The sequence below is a fragment of the Ceratotherium simum genome, chromosome 17 (assembly GCF_057802395.1).
Source record: "Ceratotherium simum simum isolate JZ-2026a chromosome 17, ASM5780239v1, whole genome shotgun sequence".
NCBI classification, from domain to species: domain Eukaryota; kingdom Metazoa; phylum Chordata; class Mammalia; order Perissodactyla; family Rhinocerotidae; genus Ceratotherium; species Ceratotherium simum.
Window position 1 is genome coordinate 54,731,009 of NC_141916.1, and position 12,154 is coordinate 54,743,162.

General features: G+C 53.7%; 1 protein-coding gene across 1 annotated transcript in view; it reads left to right on the forward strand.

The window, feature by feature from the left end:
• VWF (von Willebrand factor) overlaps nucleotides 1-12,154 on the forward strand; it is a 153,050-nt gene that overhangs the window by 47,564 nt on the left and 93,332 nt on the right. The window contains exons 11-13 of the mRNA XM_014793926.2: nucleotides 6,405-6,541; nucleotides 7,283-7,421; nucleotides 8,565-8,665. Of these exons, the coding sequence (XP_014649412.2) occupies nucleotides 6,405-6,541; nucleotides 7,283-7,421; nucleotides 8,565-8,665 (377 nt within the window). The remainder of the gene's footprint in view (nucleotides 1-6,404; nucleotides 6,542-7,282; nucleotides 7,422-8,564; nucleotides 8,666-12,154) is intronic.

The following is a 12,154-nucleotide window of genomic DNA, read 5'->3' on the forward strand; positions in this document are numbered from 1 at the left end:
AGGAATTCTTAATAATCACTTTCTATAGAGAGGGTCTTCCATCCATCCATCCCTCCATCCATCTATCCAATCATCCATCCATCCATCCATCTATCCATCAAACAATTATTTGAACACCCACTGTGTACATGATGGAATGCTTGGTCTGGGGCAGATGATACCATCTCCTGGTCTTCAATTCAAAATAGAGAAGATAGCTTTGCTAAGGATGCAAGAAATTTTCTTGATGCCTTGATGGGAACATAACCAGTTCCAATGCTGTAGACAACGCTGTGGGTGATTTGATATTTTGCCAACAAAACCACTAAGCTCTTGCTCTGCATACTTAAAGCCTCTGACTCTCTTTCTAGTTCTGGAGTTTAGTTTATCATTGCTTCCAAATCCATTTCTACCTACAGCACACAGGCATACAGTCATGCGTCCCTTAACGACAGGGATATGTTCAGAGAAATGCGTCGTTAGGCAATTCGGTCATTGTGTGATCATAGAGTGTGCTTACACAAACCTAGATGGTATAGCCTACCACACACCTAGGCTATACGGTACTAATCTAATAGGACCACTGTTGTGTATGTGATCTGTTGTTGACTGAGACATCGTGAAGCGGCGCATAACTATATTTCTACAACTTGACATGATTCAGCTGGCAGTGGTCCAGCTTAAGTGGCTATCTTATGCCCCCAGTGTGATGATTGCTGATAGAGCTTCTGATGCGAAGGTTCTGGAAGGGTATATGCTGGGCTCTGCTAGTAAAGCAAAGAGCAGGCTGCAGCTCCTCTGCAGTCCCTGGAGGAGTTGACATTGTGAGTCTTAGAAATAGAGAGCTGGGTTTTGATTCTCTGGAATAAGATGAGAGTATATTAGTTGTCTATTGCTGTGTAACAAATTACCTCCAAACTTAACAGTTTCAAACAACAAACTTTTATCATCTCTGAGTTTCTGTATGTCAGGAATTTGGGTGTGGTTAGTTGGGTGCCTCTGGCCCAAAGGCTCTCAGGAAGTGGCAGTCAAGCTATTGTCTGGGGCTGTGGTCTTATCTGAAGGCTCCACTGGGGCTGAATGAGGGGCATCACTTTCACGCTCACTCATGTTATGGTTGGCAGGCCTTGGTACCTCACTGTGTGGACCCCTCCATGGGGCTGCCTCATGACACGACAGCTGGCTTCCTCTAGGGTGAGTGACCTCAGAGAGAGTGAAGGAGAGCTGCCAACAGAAGCCACTGTCTTTTGAAAACCTAACCTCCAAAGTGACATCCTTCACTCTGCTGTATTTTATTCGCTAGAAACAAGTCAGCATGTCCAGTCTACACTCAGGTGAGGGGGTCACACAAGGACATAGATACAGGAGGTGGGGACTATGAGGGGGCAACTTAGAGGTTGCCTAGCACAGAAGGTGTTGTGTATGGGTGGTGGGAGGGAGAAAAAGTTGGCCAGGGGAGCAGCAGTCTATATGGGGAGGGGCGGGGGACATATTCCTTAGGCCTTCGTTGCTCACTGCACACCTCTACTTTCTGGTTAGGAATTAGGGCAGCCCCAGGCAAAACTGTGGTTTCGCCACAGCCTGCGGACTTCCCTTTCTGTAATCCTGAGCCTCTCTTCTCTTGTTCTGCCAAACATGCCTCCCAGAGAAGCACTGCTAATTCAGTTCCCACTGAACTCTACACATTCAGTTGGTAAACGTGGAGAGGCATTCCTGTTAATAGGGACTGTTCCTCCAGCAGATAGAGCTCTGGGTATAGAATTTCAAACTCCTGACGGAAGAGTGTGGAAGGTACTTTTCTGGAGCTGGGAAGACGTGAGTGGAGGGCTTTTCATCTGTGGCCCCAATCCTATGAGTGTGGAAAGGTAGCACAGTACCGGGGTGGAGCATGGGCTGTGGACTCAGGCCGCCTGGTTGGAATTCCAGTTCCAACACTCACTACCCTGGTGACTTTTGGCAAACTGCTTAATCATTGGCAGTATCAGTTTCCCAATCTGTGAAACAGGGATGAAGACAGCAGCTTCATCCCATGGCAGCTGTTGTTACCTGGCACACAGCACACACTCAATAAACGTTAGCCGTTTCCATCTTTACAGCCACAGGTGTTTGGTTTAGCAGGAACAGAGAAGGACTGAGACCCAGGCACAAAGGAGCCTGGAATGCGGAGCGGGGTGTGAGGCGGGGTGTGGCTGGAGCAGCTGGGGCAGGTGGGGCAGGAGGGTAAGAGAGCCAGAGCCCTCCCTGGGCTTGGCGGGGTGGGAGGCCCATGGACCTGCCTGGTCTGGAGGGGGAGGGGAGGGCCTTGGTGTAACTCGTTACTCATTTGGTTCCGGATAATTTCTGATACATTCTAACACAGCCTGTAATAAGTCAACCTTGGGATTCAAACTGTCTGTTCTGAAGCCTCCAGGAAGGAAGATAAAATTCTTTCCTGGCTAATAGAGACAGTGACCAGTAAACCAGGGCCGATGCCTCTCCAGGAAGACCGTGCGTTTCTAGGGACCTGGGCTCACCCAGTTCATGGAAGGTCTCCTGTGGCCTGCCCTGGCCCATGCTGGGGTTTCTGGAGTTGCACCAGCCCTCCTTAAGGCCAGGCCAGCACATCCCCTCTCATACCCAAGGCTTTCCTCCACTCAGTCTCCATCTCCAGACCCAGTAGTATCTGGGTCTCGGCCCTAAAGATTTGGCTGATAAGAAACTGCAGGAGCCAACCCATGAGGCAGTGCTGGGTGGCGTCAAGTGCTTTGGGCTCTAGAGGCAGACAGAATGCCCGTGTTCAGATCCCTGTTTGACTACTTTGGGGCTTTGGGTGAGAGTTTCTCTGTGCTTTCGTTTCCTCATCTGTAAAGTGAGGATGACAACGACCACCTCATGGGAGCAGTAAATGATGGTACTCAGGGAGCACTTAGCAGTGCATCTTGCACATTTGGTGGAGATTACGTTATTGTGATTTAGAGGCAGGCTTTGGTGGAAATTTACGTTGGGAGGAAGTCTGAGTTGCTTTGCTGAAGGCCTGTGGGCTGGCACTTCTGTAGCCATGTGGAAAGGATGGGAGCAAAGGAGCTGAGCAGGGCAGCCCCGGCAGGACTCACTCACTGTCTGCAACAGGGTTTGTGTAGAAGATGTAATGAGTTTCCATTAAATGAGAGATTTCTTTTTTTTTTTTTTTTCATGAGGGAGGATCTTTATTCATGTAGGAGTGGATCTGCTTTAACTTCTGGCTGTTCTACTTTTATTCTATTCTAAGAATTATCTGCTTTTCATTCATTCATCAAACTTTTCCTGCCTGCCTACTCTGTCTGTGCTGGGCCAGCCCTTTCTCAGGGGCTGCCTTTTGCTCATCCACCGTCCAACTGGGAGTGTCCTGAGTGTCCCTCTCTGGGCAGACGATGGGTGAGCATAGCCCTGTGGCCCATTGTGCTGCCTAACATTGCAGCTCCCAGAGCCAACCGTGCCGAGCAGCTCACCCATCTGTGTTCCTGGGTTTCCTGTGCTTACAGCGCCATCGCTCAACTGCACCAAGGAGATAAGCTAAATGCAACGTTTAGACTTCTGATTCCTGGGAACCTGTGGAACAGGTCAGTGGGGGCAGAGCAGGAAATCAGATCAGAGGATTAGATTCTCGCCCTGAAACTTTTGCTTTCGAATGTTTGCACATTTTCTCGTTGACTCCTCTTTTCCTGGGCATTGTCAAAGATAATGGAAGTCCAACTTCTTACTCAGACAAGAGTGCTCTTGAGAAAACAGAGACAGGTTGGGAGAAGAATTCCCACCTATTTTACTGCAACGGGGTCAAGACATTTGACACAAAGGACCACATCGCTCTGTTTGTGGAATGATGCTGGGTTCTGAAAAACAGTCGTCTGAGAAATGCTTTCCTGTGACATCATGGGTTCGCGATCCAGCACATTTGCGCTCAGCAGGATGACTCCGGCCCCCACCTCCTTGCCTGTGCTGCTCTGACTTCCACAGCAGTGACCGCTCACTCTTGCCCTTCCTGGGGGGCAATGCAGTGGGAAGGCGTGGTCTATTTCTACTCACACCACTTCTCACCCCAAATATGTGTGGTTTTTTCCTTCACACCAACGTATTCTCTGACTTTCCGGACACCAACCAGGTGTCCTGCAATTCAATTCAATTCTGACACTTCCTGGAGTTAGTGTGGACCCCACAAGATGGCCCCCACCTCAGACACCAATCACAGGTATTGGGCCCCAGGGTAGCTGCTTCTGTCTGACTTAGCTACAAATTGGGGGTTCCCACAAGGCCCTGCTTAGGTTTGATAATTTGCTAGAATGGCTCACAGAACTCAGGCAAACACTTCACTTACTATTACAGGTTTATCATAAAGGATGTTGTAAAGGACACAAGTGAGCAGCCAGATGGAGGGTACATGAAGGGTCCTGAGGGTCCGGAAGGGTGCTTAGCACAGGAGCTTCTGTCCCCGTGGAGTCGAGGGGCGCCACCCTCCTGCATGTACATATGCTCACCAACAGGGAAGCTCTCCAAACCCTGATGTTTAGGGGTTCTTATGGAGGTTTTGTTTTGTAGGGGTGATTAATTAACTCAGTCTCCAGCCACTCTTCCCTCTCTGGAGGTTGGGGGATGGGGCTGAAAATTCCAACTCTCTAGTCATGCCTTGGTCTTTCTGGCGACCAGCTCCCCTCCTGCAGCTGTCTCGGGGCCCCCAAGAATGGCTTCATTAGAACAGAAGATGCTCCTATCATCCAGGAAATTCCAGGGATTTTAGAAGCTCTGTGTCAGGAATCAGAGACAAAGACCAAATATGTATTTCTTATTATCGCAGAAGGTGATGCTCACGAGAATGATCTGCGGCCTCCCTGCATTCCCTTAATTTCTTCTGGGCTGAGCATGCCCTCCTGGCTGATGCCATCCTGGAAGGGGTCAGCTGCCCTTGCGGCCAGGCAGAGGGACGCTCACCGTAACCCGGGATTACTTACCCCTACCTCAGCCTTCGGACACATATCAGAGACAGGCCCACACCTGGATCCAGAGCTGTGCGCTCTGCCCCGGCCACTGACTGTGCCAGCTGTGCCTTCTGGGGCAAATTTGGGCACGGGGTGGCAGGCACTGGGGGCCCCTGGGACTTGGCTTTGACAGATGGGCAGCTGGGATCTCCCTGAAGCCTTTGGGGACCCACTGACTGTGTGGCAGGGCCCAGCATCAGCCCCTGGAGATGGGGCAGGTGGGACTGGCTCTAAGACCCTCTTAGGGGGCACTTCGGGTTTAGAGCACATCAGTGCTACGGACAAGAAGTCGCTGCTGTTTGGAGGTCAGGGGTGGCTGAGTGGGGCAGGAGGGCCCCCTACTTTATGGGATGGCCGTGTTGTGTGTACATGTTTATTTTTCTATAGAGTAGAAGGCAAAGATGAGAGGAAATACATAAAGGAAGGTTGGGAAGGGATCCAGATGCCTGTTTCAGCTTCAATGGGTCCATTGTGAGCCCTGGAGATGGGGTTGCCCTGAGCTGGGGCGGGGATGATGAGGAATCACTGGGAACGTTGGCAGACAGCCCCCTGCATGGATACTTTTCAGGATATGTGATCTCTGGTCCGAGGTGCATTGGGTCAGTGGTAGGGGGCCTGGGCTGGGGCCTGGGGGAGGATGGAGTGGTGGTTGGGTGGGGGGTGAGTTGAGGGCCCTGAGCAGCAGGGTGATGAAGGGGAGTCCTCATACCCACCCACAGATGTGTCAGCCTGGGCTGGGGAGCTGGCTTGGGCGGTGGTGAGATCATGGACAGATGGCTTCCTGGCCCCGCATTGGCCCCAACTGAAGTCACAGCTTAGACTTGCCTATGAGGAGGCCTTAGAGCCGCCCCTCAGCTGAGGGGGTGACATGGGGTTGGGGCCTCTGCACTGCTGAGCTCAGAGAGTGCCCCGCCTCACCCCTCCCTCATCACCCCTGTGGGCTGCCCGTCTGCACGCTTGCCCCCAGGGACTCTCCCAGGTGGGGCCGTGTCCAGGAGCCCCCACAATGTCAGTGCAGAGAAAGGCCTCTCCCTGGGCCAAGCACTCTGCAGGCTCGAGGCCCCTGACCCAGCAGAGCCAGAACCCGTGGGAGCAGCTGTGGGGAAGGCTGGGAGCCACAGGGAATGGAGAGCCAGGAGCTGCGGGTTCTGGTCCAGGTTCTGCCGTGCCTGAGTGTGGCTCTGCCCCTTCCCATAGTTGCCCAGTTGATAAAATGAGGCATTGACCTAAACGATCCAGCTCTGACCCCTCACAGTTTGAGGAGTGAGACCTGACAGGATCCTCCTCTAGAGGTCGTTTTTGGACTGGTGTGCAGAAATGATGTCTGTGGAGTTTCGGTGGAGGGCGCCCAGCTCATAGCGCATTTCACGTTTGCGGAGACCCCCGGAGACCTCCCGCCTCCTCCCGTTCTTCCTCCCTTTCTCTGTGTCCCTCCAGGGGAGTGTCTCGTCACAGGACAGTCCCACTTCAAGAGCTTTGACAACAGGTACTTCACCTTCAGTGGGGTCTGCCAGTACCTGCTGGCCCGAGACTGCCAGGACCACTCCTTCTCCATCATCATAGAGACCGTCCAGGTGAGCTCTGCCAGCCGGCCGGTCAGGAGGCAGCCCGAGGTGGCTGACCGGAGCCAGAGTGAGAGGGAGCTCCCTGTGATGGCATGGGCAATTACTTTTCTGGGTAGGAGGGAGCCCCCTTCTTCTAGGCTTCAGTTAGCGCCTCATTCTTCCAGAAACCCAGACCATCCCTCTATCCCTCCACGTAGAGAGAAGGCAACCCGCCCATCAATGGTGCACACTCAGCTCCAGGCCCAGGAGCAGCAGCCCCTTCAGCTCTAGTCTATTGCCCCCAGAGCTAAACCTCTGCTGTTTGGAGCTGGGGGTGACTGGGGTGGGGACAAGGAGGGCCAGTCTCCTTAACTGAGCTGCTGAGGTACATGTGTGTGCTTCCTTTCCCTGGAGAATGGAGCAACAGATATATAGAGTGCATAGGTCCCCCGAGGATGGAGGTCCCTGATTCCCTTTGGAACGATAGACTCAAGGAACAAGAGAGCCAGAGGCCTGGAGTCCTTATAAAGGACCAGACCAGGATGGGCAAGGGTGTGGGAGCCACGGGAAGCAGGGCGGGGGTCAGGGCTGGGCTCAGGGCCTTCTGGTCCCACAGCTCCAGGGGCCACATTCACAGAGGTCATTCTGTGAGAAGGCACTGGTTCCATGTGAGAGGCCAGAGGCTGTCTGGGACTGGGGTCTTTCTCTGAGTGAATGGGCTCTGGGCTGTCAGGAGTGTGGTGACATCACTCTGTGGACCCCTCCTGGCAGTGTGCCGACGACCCCGATGCTGTCTGCACCCGCTCCGTCACTGTCCGCCTGCCCAGCCTGCACAGCGGCCTCCTGAAGCTGAAGCACGGGGGCGGAGTTGCCATGGATGGTCAGGACGTCCAGATCCCCCTCCTGCAAGGTGGGCTCCCTGCTCCTCCACCCGGCCTAGGGCTGGTTGCAGGGAGGCTGCTCACCCCTCAGCACCCCGCCCCTCAGCAGTGCTCACTGCCCACGTCTTCTGTGGAAATGTGAGGGAGAGCTATCTTTGAAGGGCAGGCTGGGTATCCTCGGCATGCATCTCTGCAAGAAAGGAAGGCTTCCTGGAGGAGGAGGACGAGCAGAGGAAGCTGACTGGATGCCTGGGGACGAGCAGGCTGCTCCAGGCCTGGGACAGAGTGTAGAGGGGAAAAGGGAACCAAGAGGATTTTCACGTGGCTTGAGCCAAAGGGGCAAGTCAAGGGTTGGGTGTGGTGGTTCTGGTTCTACTTTGAGGTGGGAAAGGAGCAGAGGCTGACACTGAGAGGTCACGGAGGTGGCTGGTCATAGGTCGGACCAGAGAATGTCATCGGGGCAAAGCCAGGTGACCCTGTGGCCTGTGGGAAAAACCTCCCTTTGCTGGGTTGCACCACACCTTTTTGCACTGCATAATCCCCACAACCCCCCTCAGAGTGGTCCTTAGACCACTCCCCTCTTCTTCTCCATGACCACTGGCCGCCCTGTGGCCCATTGTCATGACACTGCACACAGCAGGGGAGCTTGGGCTAGTGGACACACAGCATGTCCGTGTGTGTTTAATGCTGTGTGTCTCCCCACAAGATGATTCCTTCCTCCAGGCAAAAGGTACGCCTCCTACCTTGTCTCCAGCGAGGACTGCTGTCTTCGGCTTTGCACACAGCATCGCTCAGCTATGAGGACTGAGTAACTCAGCCTGGAAGCGGTGTGCAGGGGGGCCCGGGGAATGCTCAGGCTTTAGGGGTCCAGTGGGAGACGGATCCCTTGACCTCAGGGCACCTGCCAAGCTAAGGATGCAGGAGCTCTGCCGCCCTCTTGTGGCATTAGGGGGAATGGCATGCTACCACAGGGATAGGTGGCTCCTTCCTAGGGAGCCCTTCCTCCTGAGACCCCCTTAAGCCTCATGGACATCCCTGTCTGCCCCCTAACTCCTTGCTGTTCATTGCTACAGTCCTTTGTGAGATACCCCTTCTCTCCACAGGATACATCTGCTTGCCCACCCTGCCCCTCCCCCCATCTCATCCTAAACCCCGTCCCTGCTCGGTTCCAGGTGACCTCCGCATCCAGCACACAGTGATGGGCTCCGTGCGCCTCAGCTATGGAGAGGACCTGCAGATGGACTGGGACGGCCGCGGGAGGCTGCTGGTGAAGGTAGGTCCCCTCTCCAGCACTGCCTCTCCGCAGCCGCCCTTACAAAGTGCCCCTTGTGCTCTAGGGTGGCTTGTGTGGTGGGAGGAGAATTCCTTTCTCCCCAGACCCTATGCCCCCAGACGGAGGAACAGGCCCCTCTTGTTTATGGGAAACTGGTGTTTGCTGTCTGGATGCCCCTTGTTGGCCTGGGGGTTCTCACTTCTGGTGCCTCCAGAGGGGGCGGGCTCTTGCCGGCCGGGAAGGCGACAGACTTGCTGCCTGGCCTCCTGGCTGCCACAGGGCCTGGGAGTGGGGGGGTGACCCCAGGGGTGCCCACTGTGGGTGGCAAGGCAAGAACCAGATTGGGACTCACAGCTGAGACCCTGTGTGGTGCGCTGTGGGGGACAAATCCGCCGGCTGCCTGTGAAAGGGCTGCCACATCCCTCACCGGGTCCCCGGGCCTCTGCAGCCTGTGGTCACCTCCTCTCGTCTCTGTGGGCCTGGAGTCACATTTAGATAACCATCCATACACTTCGCAGGGCTTCCATATACTTTTGTTCTCTGGAAATTTCCCTGGCAGGTGGGCAGTGCAGACATTATCACTGCCACTTTATAAATGAAGCAACCAAGGCTCAGGGGGTTGGGAGATGTGCCCAGCAAGACGCAGCCGACTGGTGGCAGAGCCGGTCAGCTGTCTGCCCAGCGTCCTCCCCACTGGACCAGTGCCTCTCACTGTTTGGTCTTCAGATGCCTTTGCACTCTTAACAATGATTTAAAAATCCAGATCTTTTATGAAGATTATATCTGTCCACATTTACTAGATTAGAAATTAAATCAGAGGCATCTAAAATATGTATTTATTAATTCATTTAAAAATAACAGTAATAAACACACTAAACGTTAATATAAACAACATTTTTTTGGAAAAATATTGTTTTCCAAAACGAAAACAAGCAGTGAGAAGAATACCATTGTTTTACATTTCTGCCAATTTCTTTAATAGCTGGCTTAATAGAAGACAGCTGGAGTCTCATGTCTACTTCTGCATTCAATCTTTTACAATATTATATGTCATGTAGCCGCTGGAAAATTCCACTGCACATTTATAAGAGAACAAGAGGAAAAAAGCCAAATAACATCTTCGTAGTATTATGAAAATAGTTTTGGCCTTGTGGACCCCTTGAAAGGGCCTCAGGGGCCCCGCCCCTCCCGGGTCCCAAGACCACACTTTGAGAACCACTGCCCTAGATCATTCCTAGGATCCCTGGAGAGTCCCCTCCTGTGTCCTGGGGTTCCGTGTTCCACAGGGTCCTTGGTAGAATCCTGTGATGGGTGCCTGGGGTGTCCCTGATAAGATCCTGGTTTCCTTCGTCCTCAGACATCACGTTCCTTCTCCTGTCTTAGAGTCCTGCCACAGTTCCAAATCAACGACCTTTTTTTCGTTTACAAAAAATAAACGTTATGACCTCAGACCATAGAGCACGAGGGTCTTGGAGATCTTCTTTCAACCCCTCGTGTACAGTTGGAAATAAACCTCCATCATTTCTAGAGCAGGAACGTGACTTGCCCCGGGTCTCACAGTCACGTGGTTAGAGGAGGACTAGAACGCGGGTCTCCTGATTCCTGTCTGAAGTTGCCTCCTGCACCCCGGTCTTCGAGGGAGGTGCCCCCGTCAGCCATCCTACTCTCTCAGTGACCTCCCACGTCTTAGAGACGGTGTTTCCCCTCAGCAGCAGGCCATGACATCTCGTCCTGGGCGGCTCTCCTCCTTCTCCTCAGGCTCCTCTGTCCTCATCTCTCCTCTGAGGAGAGAAAGGAAGCCTTCTTTCTGTGGGATTGGGATGTCAGGTCATCTTTGGGGGTGGGTGTGGTCAGTTTAGCAAGTTCAGTTTAACAAGAAGAGGATTTCCGAGGTCAAGATTCAGGACAGGGGCAGGTGACCTCGTGGCCTGTGGGCATGTCCTGGTGCTTTGGTCTGGAGGAGGAAAGGGAGCATCTGTGGATGATGGGGCAAGAGCTGGGGTGCCTAGCCGTGCTGACCCCTGGGGTTTGTGGGGACTGTCGAGTGGAGGGCACCAGCTGGAGCCAGGACCCCGGGGAGAAGCAGAGTGAGCACATTCACCTGGGAGGAGGCTGGGTGAGGTGCTGCCAGGGGCCCCCTGCTCTCCCTCCCCCCGGGCGAGGAAGGGATGCCCTGTCCCCGTGGGGCCGGGCGGTCTAGGCAGCGGGGCTCTGCTGGCTGTGATGTGGGCCAGCTCGGCCTTAGGCTGAGCGGTGTAGAAAAGACCCTGTGACAGTCTTCACTTTGTCAGAAGTGTCACTGATCTGAGGTGTTCTCCAAGCGTGTTCTCCAAGTCCCTGATCTCGGGACATGCAGGGCCCGCGGTCAGTCCATTCTTCTAACCCCGGGCAAGCCCACCTCTGAGCCAAGGGGACGGAGGAAGATATATTCTGAGAGGGTTGGGGGGTGGTAGGAAGGCCTGGTGGGGTCGACGGGAGGGGACTTGGGGAGAGGAGTGCACTCAGGGTCTGAGGAAGAGGAGGAGAGCGAGGATGCCGAGGCGCAGGTTGGGGAAAAAGGACTCGTCACCAACTTTGCTACTCTGCTCAGGGCTGGCCCACCCTGTTGGCATCACGTTTCAGCTGCGTCCAGAGGAGACCCTCATTCATTCATGAATGTATTCTGTCATTTGTTCAACCATTCGTTCCTTCAACACGTAGTTATTGAGTGTGCGCAGGCACCATCCGAGAGGCCGAGGTTACAACAGTGAAACAAAACAGACAAGAATCCTTGCCTCAATTAGTTTAAATTCTAATGGGGGAGACAGACAATAAACAAAGCCAACAAGTGAATTATATCACGTACGAGAAGACGATAAATCCCGGGAGATAAACAAAGCAGAGAAGGGGCAGGAAGTGCCAGGGTGGGGAGGATTTACATTTTGAACAGGGAGGGCAGGGCAGGCCCGGTGCCTGATGTGCAGCACTTGATGTTTGTAAAGCAAACAAGGAAATGTGGCTCCATCCTCTTTCTTTCAATATTTCCTTGGGTACATTTTACATGGGTCCAGAATCTTCCACTAGATTGTTCATCCTGCATCTCGTGAAGTCAGAGCTGGAAGCTGGCCGGGGCTCTAGAGATGAGCATATGGAGCCCAGGCCTGGCCCGTGAAGGTTTCAGAACACAGGGGGTCATGCAGCCTGTTTATTACATGCAGAGCAGGCGTCAGCACTCGGGGTCCCAGCCCCTGCTCCACCTTTGAGTCAGAGCCCTCTCGATACAAACCAGCAGATGCCTCCAGCTGTAGAGTATGAAAGGCAGGCTCCACTCAGCAAGTCGTCCCCAAACGTGCAGTTTGGGCTCAGAAGAATGGAGAATGAGCCACATGCTGATGGCCTGGATTTTGACCCCTAGGCCCTTCCTGGTCACCTGCAGCAGGCTGCCCCAGAGTCCTCTCTGATTCTACCTCCTCCTATCACAGCCCTCAGAGTCCTCTTTGGCTGGTGACC